At 42.7% G+C, this 15,836-nt stretch overlaps 1 protein-coding gene across 1 annotated transcript in view; it reads left to right on the forward strand.

Annotated features, from left to right (window-relative positions):
* Positions 1 to 15,836, forward strand: part of LOC308101055 (methylated-DNA--protein-cysteine methyltransferase-like) — a 114,724-nt gene that overhangs the window by 10,540 nt on the left and 88,348 nt on the right. Inside the window, exons 3-5 of the mRNA XM_080450357.1 lie at positions 1,367 to 1,527; positions 6,717 to 6,856; positions 11,419 to 11,569. Coding sequence (XP_080306483.1) covers positions 1,367 to 1,527; positions 6,717 to 6,856; positions 11,419 to 11,547 — 430 coding nt within the window. The 3' untranslated portion in view covers positions 11,548 to 11,569. The remainder of the gene's footprint in view (positions 1 to 1,366; positions 1,528 to 6,716; positions 6,857 to 11,418; positions 11,570 to 15,836) is intronic.

Genomic DNA, 15,836 nt, shown 5'->3' on the forward strand with positions numbered 1-15,836 from the left:
GGCTGGGCACTCACCCATGCCGACAGAGATTGCCATGAGCCATGGCCATTGTTTGAGCGGGTCTCAGCGCAGGAGCGCTCGGTGGGCTTCCGAGTTTTCGCCACTCGGCTATAAACTGCCGTGTGGTTTATTTAGAAATGAGAGTATTTACACCTTTTTACTGTATTTACACCCAGTGTTAAACGACACCCGAGAGATTTCCATCACGCGGCCGCAAACTAACAGGCGGAGTGGTTCCAACTGAAAACGGACCCGCTCAGTCATAACACTCCAGTAAAAAAAAAATGGGAAAAAAAAGAAAAAACAGCTTCACATGTCCAATATAAAATGTTATTCAAACTGTGACCTGCAGGAGTGTAAAAACACTTAGGGCCATGTTGACTGAATGTATTAAGGCGGGGAGGAGAGAGACGGTCTGTGTGTTTAACAAAGTAAATGTGTATTATTAATACCATACAGGATAAACCAATTTTGAAAAAGGGCACTTAAATGGCGACATTATTTATTTATAAGTCCTGTACACCAGTTAATGGAATTGGCGGCATGCTTCAGATCCACAACACAGCTTGAGGTCCACTTTGCAGTAATGCACATGCTAAGAGAAGACCTTCCCAGTAGGGTCTTTAAGTGTCAAATATGGGTCAGTCTGCTTGTCTTGACCTGGGGGGTGGTCAGCAGTGTAGAGAAAAACTCAGCTGTTAAGTGATGCCAAGTCAACCGACGGCAAATTCCTCCAAGCGTCTTCTCATGCTAAGATGCATGTCCAAGTTTACAGCTCGGCTGGCCGGCACCACTCTGGCCAAAAAACTCCACTTACTCTATTCATGAACTATAAACTAGACCCAAGCTCGATTGAAAACCATTGTTGTGCTTTTTGCTCCCAACTTTTCCTGCAAAGGCTCCGAGGCTTTTGAAAACTATTTTTCAAAGACAGTTTTTTGGGGTTGCTTTATTTTTCCAAAGCTTGTTTGAAGGAACTTGTTAACGCCTTTTCTCTTTGCTTATATACTTTATCGTACTGTGCTTTAAATGTACTGTCAGGATTACTGTTTTCCGTATGCACTCGAAAATATCTTTAACAGCTCTGAAACTTGTCACGATGCGCGTCAACGTAAGCCGCTCGCTTAATGTGTAACTTCAGATTTTAAATGCAGCACAGATTAATGCCTTGTTGCAACTCAATGCAAAATGATGTCATCACGCATGCCTTCTCACCCGTGGCATGTTATTACACTCTCATGACACATTTTAACGCTGCTTGACCTGAGAATTCTTTTATTATGATTACTTATTCAACCACCCCCCCCATCCCCATCCCCTGTTCCCACCGACTGCCCTCCGCCCCCCCTGTTCCATCCCCTCACAGGAGTGACGAGGCCCCCCTGCGCTGCGTGGTCAGCGACGGCCCGGCAGAAAGCGGCCCCGAGTTGCAGCGCTGTGTCGAATGGCTCCAGGCGTACTTCAGTGAGCCGCAGACCACTGGGAGTCTCCCGCTCCCCGCCTTTCACCACCCCGCCCTGCAAGGAGGTCTGTCATGGATAAATATTTGCAGAGCCATGACTGGGATCAGGCCTTCACTCTTAATTGTCAGTTACATCACTTACACTCGCTGGCTCACTGTGTTATAATGAAGTATTTTATGGCTGAGGGAGAGAGGGAAGGAGAGCGAGAGGCAGAGAGAGGCGGGGAGGGGGGGGGTGTGTGCGGTGGGGGGGTGTAAGAGAGTGAGTGAGTGAGTGAGTGAAAGAGAGGGAACAGAACACAGAGCTGTAACTTGGTTCAGTAATCTGTGGCAGCTCTTACTACGCGTGTTAGTCTTGGCAAGCGTTCCCATGATTCTTGGCACATTCTTTGAAACTGATCGAATTCCACTCTTGACATTTTCAGACAGGAAGCTTTTTTTAATGAGAACATGTGAATGGTAGTAAAGTTTGAATGAGCTTATTGTTGGCTTGACCAGTCACCTACGGCAAGGAAAACGAAAAGAGAGCTCCAAGAATGGACAATTAGTGTCCTTTCAACCAGAAGTCGTGACACCAGAGTATATGATTGGGGGCATTGAGTGAAATTTGAGGAATTAATTATTAGTTGACGTGGCTTTTTTTTTGGGTCATGGAAACGGCTAGTTATCTGGGCCTACGATGTATTTGTGAAATCAATACTGTAGGCCTACTTCTACAGTTCAACATTGTTTTTCTTTACACTTCTTAGCCAGTTGAACTTTATTATGCCGAAATTCTTATTGCATTTTAACTTTAACATTTTCAGAACTCACTTAGGCAAGAAATCCCACCTACATACACAGGGGAGGAAAAAAAAGAAAAGAAAAAAACTATAATATATGCATTTAACAATTGTGCCTCTCTTCCCCTGCAATCAGGCCTTAGTTGCTCTCTAATTTCATGCAGATCTGCAGTGCTTGAGTGATGGCATTTTCAATGAGCAGGTACTCCATTGAGACCCAGTATACAGCTATGGGTCCCCCGCTCCCACGCAGGCAATGCAGAAATACATCAGGACCAATTACGATATCAACTTACAGTGTGATTCCCTTCACCACCAAGTGCTTGTGTACCAGCCCCAGGCTCTTTCAAATCGCATCTCATCTGAAGTCTTTTGGGTTTTAATTAAATTTCAGGATAGATGGAATTCTTCATTAGTACCTGATCTGAATAGGTGATTGTGCCGCGGTACACTCCTTTCCCTCGCCTGTTGTTTTGGGGATCGGTAAATACAGGGTTTAAGCTTGGATTGCTCTCAGTAGTCTAAACCACAGACCACGCCAGTGTAAAAATGTTAAATGTGCACAACAGGAGTATTTATCTTTTGAGGGAAGAAAACAGACTCCCTTTTTTTGTTTGTTGTTGATTCACAAATGCTAAGGATTAGCATTGCACTTAATAATGTACAAATTCCCAGTCACTCTAGTCACGCTGCCAGTGTGTGCATTGGGAAGGAAAAAATAAATGTAATCAGGTCATTACAATCTATATGACAACCAACTATTGTTTGCTCAGTTATCTTGTGGGAGAACGCGAATGTTGCAGCTCTCGCGCAGCGGTTGTCATGTAATATTGAGTTGTGACCTTCACTTGAAGTGTTGCCATGTTTATTTACACATTTCTGACAAAACAAGCCACTTTTCATATTAGCTGTCACCGTATACTCGAGCTGTGGAGGTGACATGAAAGGAGATGTGAGGCACACTTTTCTCTACCCCTGACTGTCATACACAACATCACAAGCAACTTTGGTCGACGGTGCTAGAGGTGCAGCGTGCATACACGTGCACGAGCACGTGCTGTATGTGTGCGTGTGTGCTTTGTATGTGCCTGTATGCGTGCACATACGCCCACACATTCACCTCCCAAAAAAAACAAAACAAAACACAGACGCCATCGCGGCCTCTTAAAGCAATGCATATTCTTATCTCATTAATTATACATCCATATGTAACAGACGAGAGGATCTTAGTCTCGGTAAGCGGCACGGGGAACGTGTGAGGGGGGGGGGTTGGGGGCGGCGGGCGGGCTGGAGGGGGGGGAAGGGTGCTCTTCAAAGCCCAAATGACTGGATTCTTGCAGGATCCTGCACCTCCCTCTGTGCGCGGTGCAGGGTGAGATGAGACGCTCACCAGGACTCGCCCCTGTGATGTGGAGAGAGAATTAGGGAAATGAACGTTTTCAGAATATCGAATAATCAGAGAATCATCAGCACCCTGTCAGCCTTCAAAAGTATGGATCCCTCTAGACTCGAGAGACACTTTGACTGGGAGTCAAAGTCTTCCCTCCCATTAGAGACAAAGGATAATGAGGGAGCCGTATTTCTACTATTGTCTTTTTTATTCTTACAACCATGTCTGTGAGGTGACTGTCAGCTGCAAATCACCTCCTCAAATCCTTCTATCATTAGGAAGGCCAGCCAAAAGTTAATGTATTCTATTATTTTTAAGCTACTATATGTAAGTATGCGCATATATATACATATACTGTATATATAATATATATATATATGTGTATTATATATATATATATATATATATATATTATATATATATATATACACACACACACACACACACACACACACACACACACACACACACACACACACACACACACACACACACACACACACACACACGTGTGTACACGTGTGTATATATACTGTATATAGAGCGAAACACAAAACAATTCTCTCTCTCTATATATATATATGATATCATATCCAGTCCGATCGATTGTGCTCTGGTTCAATCTAGCCTCTCCAATGGCCCTATCACCTGGCCTCATGGTAGGTAATGACCTGTGACATAATTATGGGTTGTCTGTAAACCTGTAAGTGGTACCTCTCAACTTTTATTTAAACAATTGACATCACTGCACCCCTATCTAAAGAGGGTCCTGACCCCGGACACACCGTATTAAGCCCTTTATGAAGTATGGGGCTCGGGGAGCGCTCTCCAAATCATTGCTGGTCACCTCAAGTGACCCGCGTGGAATCTCTGGCTCTGATGCCGCTGGGGGCAAAGTTCTTTAACCCCTGTACTTGTGGATAAAACCGCAGACACTTTTAGACCTTTCAGAGGCCCACGTCCTTATGAGAGCCAGCAACCGCTCCAGCTTTGTGTATAAAGGCAGTGATTCTCAACCTGTGGGCCACGAGGATATTGCAAGTGGGCCACCAAATAATTGACAAAACACTAAGATTTCATTGATAATATAACATTTAATATAAAAAAAAAGTGATACAAAATGCATGGTATGTTTTGTTTAAAACCTTGAAAAATTAGTTTTCATTGTGATAAATAGGAACTTAAAGTATATTGATCCAAGCCGAAACACAACCGATTGATTTATCATTCAAATATACATGCTTTTGAAAATGCACACTGACCGTGAGCGCTTTTTAGATTTTCAATTGGGCCCTGATCCAGAAAAGGTTGAGAAGTAAGGTATACTCCTGTAGCTGCTCAGCCGGCTTGTGGGTAAAACTGCTGTCTTGTTGGCGTGACATTGACTTTGCTGTTTGTCAATAATGTTCGCATCAATGGGGATTTGTCATAACCGTAGACTGGGCATGTTGTCATTTACCCACCAGCGACGCCAGAGATATCAATATGTGTACCACACGCATCATGTGGCCAAATCCATGCTTTATGAGGGAGAATAATGCATAAAAGAAATTCCAGTGGTGTATCTTATCTCCTCATAACATTAAGTCTGTCTGCGTAAGAGCCCGTCATCTCGTTGACAGCGTGATTATTACCTGAAAAATTATTAAACAGTACCTACGGGCCTTGTTCAAGACAAAGAACTCACATGGGTGCGCATCAATCAAATGTATCCCCTTTAGGTTTTACACTTATTCCCCCCAGTTTAGGCAAATTGCCTTGTTCGCATGGCTTTGTGTAGCGGAGAGTGACTATAAGGTAGCGAGGGGAGCCTGGGGAGCAAAGGATGTTCACTCTGTGGAAGACAGTCAGGGGTGTGACATGTTTTCACACAATGCCAATTTAGAAGGATTTCACATAGATCACTTGTCATGTGCTCTTATAGACCACATAAATGAGAGAGAATGGGAGATCACTAATTGAATTTTTATGACCGAGTACACGTATAGACTAGAAGGATTCCACCCTAGCCCCCCCTCAATAACTAGACTATTGTTCCCCTGTCTTGTTCACCACGCGATGAAGTGTTGTTCACTCGCTGCACAACTTCACAACTGTGTGTAGCTTCTGAGGTTTCGATATGTCGCTTTCAAACGCACACGGTCTTCTCAGTCGGTAGTAGCAGTCGGAGCTATACAAATACATGCCTCCTCAGTCACTTTCTGGTAATCCTGAATAAGATAACAGCGCAGCTAAAGTGCTAATGAAATCAAAGCCGTTAATGTGGCGGGTTAAGCTGGAGCTGATTTGAAGAATTCCGCCATTTAAGTGAAGATGATATAATGAATCGACTCTGAATAGAAAGCAATTAAAAGGACAAATTGGTCTGATTAACCTCAAAGTCATCCCGCTGCCACAAATGGTGTGCAACATTCAAATTATTATTATTAAAAATCTGGAGCAGATTCACAGTCTTTTTGGCCCCTCTTAATCCTTTTAAATGAATGAGCGAACTTTTTTAATTTTAGCTTTGACCTCTCAAAGCATAACCTAGATTTTTCTGCTTTCGAAATGATTTTCTCACATCAGCTACTGTATCGTGTTAAAAGCTACTTCTAAGGTCAAACTGGGTAATGTTATTATGTATTTACATGTTTAATGACTATTCTAAGAATAGGAACAGATCGGATGAGCTCGTGCTAATTTACATTCTGACAAAGAGTTTGACCTTGGCGAAAAATGAATAAACAACGTAGAAATCATTACTCTCTTCACAGGACATACAGTACAGTACAGTAATACCTGGGTGAGAAAACATGTATGCTTGGTCTATTGACTAAAATGTAACGCTGCCTGAAACTTTTGGCTTCTGTTTGAAAATCCACAGTATATATACAGTATATACAGTATATATTTATATATTTTTGAGCGTGCATCGTCCACATTGTAACTTGACAGGTCTTGTCATCAGCTACTCCATCAGCTGTCTCGATGTGATTGATTAAATGAGGTTCTGTCTCTCTCCGTCTCTTTCCGTACCCCCATCGACCCCCCCCCCCCTCCCCCCCTCACCCCCTCCTCTGTCCTCCGCTCTCTGGCGTAGACGCGTTCACCAGCCGCGTGCTGCACATACTTCAGAGGCGTGTGAAGTGCGGAGAGACGGTCTCGTACAAACGGCTGGCTGAGATGGCGGGAAACCCCAGGGCAGTGCGAGCTGTGGGAGGGGCCATGAGGAGGAACCCGGTGAGTTTCAGGGGCTGACGTTGATTGACAGGCCTCTCTCTTGCTTACTTTTGTTTTGTCAACAAGGGAGCGCAAGAAGGAGCTTTTATTTTATTATCATTTTATTTTATTTAACATTTTTGGGATATTTTTGGAGTTTGTATTTAATTGAGACTTTATTTGACCTGTACTTCATTGTACACATTGGTGATGAAAATAAAAAGATATATCCAATAAAGCAATAAAAATTGTAGTTGCACTGCACAAAAGGACATTGGAGATAGAGAATTAGAGAGTATGTAGTATCTAGCAGTATTTCACCACCAAACACAAGGTGCTGTGGATTTTCAAGTGGGAAAATGCCTATATTTGCATTGCTTATAAATAATCCATTAATCTAGACCAGTACCATATGTTAAACTGTTATTAGATTATGAATGCCTAAGAATCTAGACCCCATTAACCTCATTGTGGATGCACTCCAACATTTTACATCGGGGCATTGAATATTTTGTGTATGATAATTAAGCACAGTGTTCTCATGTAATACATGCTATAAGTACACTTTCACAGAAATGTCTTTGTGAAACGTTCCTCTCACATAAAAAACATGAAAATATGCACTACGACTTCCTGCCCATCCCTTTTTCCCCCCGTTCCTGTATGTTATCGTGGTGGGCGTTTGTTCCAAATCTCTGCACCCTTGTAGGGAGGCTGGCCTGTATCCTTTTACTCACGATTCCTTCAGTATGTACAAAATGGAAGGCCTTTTGATCAGACCATTAAGATCAAAGCCCGTTTAGCTCTGTCCATGTAGTGCTATCGGCACCACCGGTGTGCTGTGTGAGGCAGAGCACAATACCTGTATGTGTACAGTTTAGGTCTGGTGCCGATTCAGTTCTTTGTGCAGAGGTGTAACAGAGCCAGTGGTGGAAAATGTACTCACATTTTTTACTTAAGTAAAGTATCAATACTGCAATGTAGAAATACTCTGTTACAAGTAAAAGTCCGTAATTAAAAATGTACTTGCAGATCGGCTATTTTCAAATGGCCGAAATGTATATAGGGCTGAAGTGGTACATTTATGTTTCGTAATAATAATCAAAATCTACAAAGTAACTAGTAACTAAAGTTTTCAAATAAGTAAAAATACTGAAAATGTATACTAATTTAATACTCCAGTAACGTACAAATACCTCAAAATTTTACTTAAGTACAGTACTTGAGTAAATGTGCTTAGTTACCTTCCACCGCTGAACAGAGCACTTCATCTATGTATAGGTCTGGAACCGGCACAGTACCTTATGCAGAGATGGAATACAGCACAATACCTGTTAGGACTGCTCAATTAGCCCATTGTCTAATGGCCTGAATATCTAGTGTTCTAAAATAGCAGATGTACAAGCTCGCAGCACTGCACTTGTATATCTGCTATTTTTTTAATAGCCAACTAAAAAATCTAAAATGACACAGATGCTTTCCCGGTTTGAATGGGTTAGGGCAAAAATGAAAATCTTTTTTCAAGATTTGTATTGTTAAATTTGATTTGCGAGTACATACGAGTAAAATCCTTTGGCTTTGTATTAAACAATAGCAAATATACATTTCCCCAGTACTTTGGCCCTTTTATTTCAGATGATTAAACAAATTTGTCATATTGTGTTAATGAAGACACCACTGTGTTGGTGTTCCTCATCAGACTCCTTGAAACCAAGGTGTAGTTTCCAAACAGCAGAATAGATTGTACCTTTTTTTGTGGGCCAAAATGGCTCTCTTTCCCTCATCTTGGCTTGAGCTGAACTAAACCTGCCACAGCCTAGTCTCACAGTAGTCAGACAGTTATATATATATCTAACGTCTCAGTTATTGATGACGTAAAATGGTGGGGCTGACCACGTGAGACTAGCCACAGCCTAACTGACTGACCACGTGAGACTAGCCACATTCTAACTGACAGGTGACTTAGTCTGGTACATTCACAGTGCCGTAGGTAGATGTGGAACAGAACAACAGTACTTGTACACGGCTGGAAGTGGCATAGTAGTTAATAAAGAGGTGGAAACACAGAGGTAGTCCCCTAGACCTCCCATACTTTATGCACAATCATGTGCTTAATGTTTACCGTGGTGTAAGCAAAGTGAACTTCCACGTGTCCCTACTGTACCGTGTGTTTCCCTTGGTAATACATGTGTGTGGTTTAAATAAACACTTTAATATCTCAGAATAAACAGACTGTATAATACATGGAAATTAATAATAATGGCAGTGTATTTTTGTATGCGTTTCATGTAAAGCACAGGGGGTTTCCGTGCGTATGAAATGTACTATACAAATAAAAGTTTGAATTGACTAGACTTAGTAAAACAGCAATTTATGCATTGAAATGTACTCATTTTATAACGCAGTCATCACTTTCTACTTGATGCATTACTGTACGTCAACCGGTGACCGTTGCTTCTAACATGCTCACTTTTTACTGACGTTTCTTCCCATTCATTGGGTTGTAGTGGTGGTGGTGGCGGTGGTGTAAAGTAACTAAGTAACATTTACTCAAGTACTGTACTTAAGTACAATTTTGTGGTATTTTACTTTACTGGAGTATTTCCAATTGTCTATACTTTTACTTCTACTTCTACTCCACTACATCTCAGAGGCACATATTGTACTTTTACTCCACTACAATTATTTGAAAACTTTAGTTACAAGTTACTTTGCAGATATAAATTATTACATTATAAAACATACATTAACCACTTTAGCCCTATTTTATAGCTAGGCTATTTGAAAATAGCCGATCTACAAGCTCACAACGCGTCGCGATGCGACGCGTTGTGAGCTTGTAGATCTGCTATTTTCAAAAATGTTGGTACTTTTACTTGTGGTACTTTAAGTACATTTTGGTACCAATACTTTTGTACTTTTACTCAAGTGAAGTTTTTATTCCGGACTTATACTTGTAACAGAGTACTTCTGCATTGCAGTATTGATACTTTTACTTAAGTAAAACATTTGAGTACTTTTTCCACCACTGGGTGGTGGTGGTGGTGGTGGTGGTGGTGGGGAGGAGGGCAGATCCAGAGTCAGATTGTCAGTGTCAATTACTTGTCAGCAGCGCCAGTCCACTCGGGCTTCAGCTGTGAAAAGCTCAGTGTGCCGGATCGATCCTCGCTCTCTACTGTGGCACTTGTTTTTTTCACCAGGATTTGAGTATTGATAAGCCTAGTGCAGGGCTCCTGCCCCCCTCCCCAAGTGAAGAGGCAGATCCGAAAGGCCTTGGGGGTACCCTGCTCTCCCTCCAAACCCGGGGAACAGTATTGATCTGAATACTGGAGCAGTATTTCTCATGTCTGCAAGGTTAATCTGGGGCTCGGAAAGTTTTATTGCTGTTGATACGGGAGTGGGTTTAATGATGGATTTGAACCGAAACACGCTGGATGTCCAGCCCTTGTAAAAGGGCCAGAGGCACAGTGATCAAGTCACGGCACCAATCAATCGAAAGACTCGACTAATAAATGAAATGGGAACAGGATGGTTACAGTACAATGGTATGATAGTTGGGGCGTTGGTAATGTTTTTGCCCTCACGTGCATTTGAATGTATGATCAGGAAGGCGACATTATGTTATGCTCTGAAATAAATATTTGCTGTAATGCACTCGAACCCCCGAATTGCCACTATTGTTGCCCCTCATTCAAAACGATGGAAGTGTTTTCAGCTTGCTTGTTTAATCCTTCTCCAGCCATTTAGTTTACAAAGAACTCCGGACCCCCCTGGCAGTCGTCTGTAACAAGAGTAAACGCTCCAGCGACTTCCTCCTTTTAATGATCACAGGGTTATCAGATCTTAATGTTGACACCCTCTCGATTGAATATTCATCCTGCTGGTGTTTTTGCCCATTAATTTTTGATTGCTGCTTTGCTTTACACTATTAAAGAGTACAAAAAAACAAAAAACATGTATACCCAAAGACCGAACAGTCACCCTCAATGTGGATTTGTTCACGATCAAACCAGACACTGCTTGCATGGCATTTTTCCCCAAAGTGCATGAGCACAAGCAAAAAGAAAAATGCAGATTCATGATTTCAAACATTGTGGTCGCTTGTACGACATTACGTTTATGTGGTAAATGCGGGATTCCTCTATGCATAATGCATATCGTCTAGTATCAGCCTCAATCATTTGGGTTGCTGTCGACAAAAATCAGTGATGCTTAAAAAACACAGTGCAGATTTGTCTTATTTTGATGCAGCAGTTTTCTATTCAAGTTTCATAATTAGGTAGAGTTTATTAACCACTAAAACTAGCACTCTGTCTCAGTTTTACATTAGAGACATTATGCCAAACACGTGAACTGTTACTTACCACTTGTAGTGGTCCAGTCTTTTTTCTGTCTTTCTGTTGCTAACTTTTTCTTGTTTAAATGACAATGATCATTTGTCCATTTAGAAATAAACAGATACTGCAGTAAAGCATATGCTCTGTGTTTCCTGGTCACTTGAACGTGTTGCGAGGGCCGACTGTAACAATTTCTGTCCCCACTTATGGCATTCTGTAATTACGTTTTCTCTCCCCAATTTCCAGGTTCCGCTCCTTATCCCTTGCCACAGAGTCATCTGCAGCAGCGGACAGAGTGGGGCATACATGGGCGGCAAGGGCGACCATCTGAAACAATGGCTGCTCACCCATGAGAGGAGAGGAGGGGAAGGCTAAAAACCCAACTGTCCTTCATTTGGTACACGCGCGCACACACAAACACACAAGGCCAGGTTTTTCATTGCACAAAACAGGGCCGTAAAGTTTAGCGTACTTGGCACGCACCGTGGAACAACTGGAGCTACTTGTAAATATTCAGTTTATGTTCTCCTTTCTTTTTTTTCCTTTTCTATTTTTTTTACTCTAAGAATAGAGATGCTACATCGTTAATGTGATACAGAGTTGTTGTGGAATTAGAATGTACAAAAATAACTTAAACAGAGAACAGTAGGAATTACAAACACACACTCCCAGGGGCCTCTGTTGCATTTGCCAGATATTGCTGGAATGTTTTTTCTAAAGAATTATTATTCCCTTAAAAATATGTCTCTTGCATTGTTGTTGTTGGGTTTTTTCACCCCCTTTTCCTGAGCAGAAATAGTCTTTGTAACCCTCGTTCGTTATTTAATTTCCTGCCAAGTGAATGCTTTGTTCAACATCCAGTGATAAAGGCTCTGAATTTTACAGCTACAAAGCTTTGTTGTGAGGCGTTTGTTTTGTCTTCGTTTATATCTCATTGTCTGCCCTCGCCTTATAGCCACCTTAACAGTAGAAGTGGCGATGCGGAACACACTATATATATATTTATATATATATATTTATTTCTTTTTCTTTTCTTTTCTTTTTTTCTTTTCATAAAATAGATGTACTACGTGACTACGAAAGAGATTTTTGATATTAAATACATTTTGAAAATACACTTTTCAATCTTGTATTCTCACATTCTAATTTTATTTAATTTATAAATTGCTTTTCGTGTGTAGTTACCTCCCTGCGCAGCTCCAGTCTCCAATTATGAATTGCCCTGTGAGTGTTCTCTCTGCTACAGTGTGTCAGAGCTCCCTCCTGCATTTCTGAAGAACGTTTTCCATTAGAGGGCAGTGCAGAACGGGAAACAGAAATCAACACTTCAACCTTGAATTCTTCCAGCACATTTAATCTAACTTCCAATGCTCATAATATTATTTCATTTTTCATCATAACCCCATTTGATCTCTCAGAAGATGAATTATTCTTACTCACAAAAGACCATGCCAAGAGGCCAGCCATGGAGGTCTACTTTGGGAAGGAAAATAAATAAATAAAATGATGGAAGATAAAAAATGAATTTTTAAAAACTAAACATGTACCACAATACTTTAAGTCACTCTTTTACGTTGACCACTACAGCAGTTAGCAGTTCACTCACTTTCACTTTCCATCCTAAATCTATGATTCTCTTCACTTTATAGTGTAGTTTCAGGGTGACCCGCGCTGGCCCACGGTTATTCCTCTCCCATGTAGCCCTAATAATCCCCCTTCCGAAAATAACCTCCACTCTAACCTTTACAGAACCAATTCAATAGGCCCCACTCGCTGAATACATTTGAACCGTACTGCATTTTTCTTCTCCTTTTTTTTCTTCTTTTCCATGAATTTCTTACCCTATCAGCTCTGTTCGGATATCTGCCATGCCGCTGGACTCACTCGCTCTGCCATTGGAGCACAATTCCAGCATAGATGTTGAGGCAGCAGACAGGCAGATGAAGAATGAGTCTCAGTCTGTGGTTTCACAGAGGGGCTAATGATGCCTGTGGTGACTACAGGCTACCGTCAGCCCCCTAACGAAGGGAGCTGTGACACAGCCACAAGGGGTCCCATTTAAGGCAGACGCACTCTGAAGTGCACTGTAAGCACCCTTTTTTTTATTGCGCTCATGGCTAAGTAAATTCTTTGGAACGCTGCGCAATTTAGCAGCTAAAGATACTTCGATGTACGCCTGTAGAGTTCTGCTGTTGTTTGTTGTTGTTCACGGTGCTTTGAAAGACAGGAGTCCACCATCATAGCTTCAATGAGCAACTCCCAAGTAAATTGGCCGCGTTAAGGGCTTAGGTATCAAAAGGAGTCTCTTCTGAAAAATTCTGTTTTTTGATATATTATAGTTTTTGATTCCAGTTGGTTTTTGTGCACGTGTGTGTGTGTGTGCTGTGTGCTGTGTGCTGCGTGCGTGTGCGTGCGTGCGCGTGTGCGTGTGTGTGTGTGTGTGTGTGTGTGTGTGTGTGTGTGTGTGTGTGTGTGTACCACTACCGTGTCACACTGGCTCCGTGATAAAAAGGAATTAGATTAAAAGAGGCTCTGACGATCTCATCATCCGCACTGTTAATCTCGGTGAAACCTTTAATTTTGCCCTAATATCTGCTTCCATCTCAGCGAGGAGCGCGCACACGCATATGCACGAGCGTGCCCGTGTGCGCGCACGTGTCCATGTGTGTGCACATGTGTGCAATGTGTATGTCCATATGTGTGTGGGTGAAGAGGATGATATTGAGTCTGACTTCATAAATCACCCAGACACTGATAAACTCCCCATGCACCCACACACCGCTAATGGGCAACCCTTAAGGAGTGTGAGTGTCTCGTGCGGCGTTTGATTCAACATTTATTAACCCCCTCTCACACACACACACACACACACACACACACACACACACACACACACACACACACACACACACACACACACACACACACACACACACACACACACACATTCACTCTCATATACGACACACACTCAATTGAGCCCTGGAAAGAGCACGCGGCTATGGTTGGTGGCATTCACAATGTTAGCGCTGGGCTTTGACCTGGCCAGGCTGTATTAATCATGCCTCATAGAAGCAAGATATATTTTTGTTGCTTTTTATGCAGGCCCAACAACAAATAAAGTGTTTCCTACCTACCGTTTCTTTCCCCTCTCATAAGTTATATCCTGTCTCCAACTCCCCACTTCCCATCTCATATCCTGCCACCCATCCTCATTATAGAGCAATTTTCTGCCCCCACATCAAATACAAACACTCTCTGCGCTGCCATCTCTCACACTCGTCCTTGTCTCCCTGTGTCATACATCTCCACTCATAATTTGAACATTATCACAACCTAGACCCTCTGGTAAAAGTCACAGACTATAATGTGGCACAACTTGTTCCTGGAGCCGCATTTCAGAACATTTGATAAACCGTACTACTCAGTCGCGTGGCTCCAAAACTTGAGCTGAAGTTGTTACGCTGAAAATAGGAGAGGAAACAAGAAAACCAAAAAAAGAGGGTAAAGTATAATAAAGCAGTGTCAATGTCTGGCAGGGTTCCTTGACTGGGTTCCAAATGGACCCGTACAGGTCTGTAACTCTGAGAGTGTACAAACATTTGTATTCTCTCAGTGAAATCTTGTATTTAAAAAGTTTGAGAACCACTGTAATAAAGAGTGAAAACAGGGGGGAGGGGGGGGATTTAACACACAGCCACAAGCTGTTGGGAGGATAGGTCCACGTCCAACAGTCAGTCAGACAGACACAGGGATAGCAAGATAGGCAGATATTAGACTGGGGCTTGGCTACGCTATCAGGTTTCCCCCCACACCCCTCTGTCTGTCTATCTTTCTGTCTGTCTGTCTGTCGGGACAGCCCAGCCTCAGAGGCCCTGACACTAGAGGCACCATGCAGCCAGCCACGACAGCTGCTGCAGCACCATCTAATACCAGCACAGTGCGCGCCACGCCACGACTACAAAGAGAAATATCATTTCAAACATGCCATACTTTGATGCTCTTGTAATGATCTTTGTGTTTTGAGAGAGGCGATGGAGGATAGAGGATTCGTATGGTGCCTCCTTTTTTGTTTCTTTTAGAACAAAGAAACCCCCCCCCCCCCCCTTTTCAATCGAGTGAAGCCTAGGACACTGGTGGTGAGAGAGAATGGCTTTAAATGGGAATGCAAAAGAACCCCTGATACAGTAGGTGGCAGTGTGTGTGTGTGTGTGTGTGTGTGTGTGTGTGTGTGTGTGTGTGTGTGTGTGCGTGTGCGTGTGCGGGTGCGGTGTGGGTGTGTGTGTGTGTGTGTGTGTGTAACCTTGTGTCAGTATGTCAGTGTAACCTTATGAACTCAGCCGTTGGTCCGGGGCTCTCTAATTAGGACCGTCTGATGAATGGTCATACATTACGTGAGAGCGAGCGCTGGCTGAGCGTGAGTGTGTATTCTTTCACGTATCAATCTATGACTCTATAGGCCGGTTGTCAGCGCGGTAAGGAGAGTGTCTCGGACTGGAGAAAGTGCAGGTCTAGCCTTGGTCATGTTGACGAAGGGCACTTCAGAGGCTCCAGGACCCCATGGCACCAGTCTCCCCAGTCCCCCAGACAGACTGGGAGCATCTGGGCTCTGTCAGCGCCTCTGGCCCCCGCAGACTCCGATCTATATGACGGGGGAGAGGAGT

This window comes from Gymnoscopelus braueri (assembly GCF_963280865.1).
Source record: "Gymnoscopelus braueri genome assembly, chromosome: 14".
Taxonomy (NCBI): Eukaryota; Metazoa; Chordata; class Actinopteri; order Myctophiformes; family Myctophidae; genus Gymnoscopelus; species Gymnoscopelus braueri.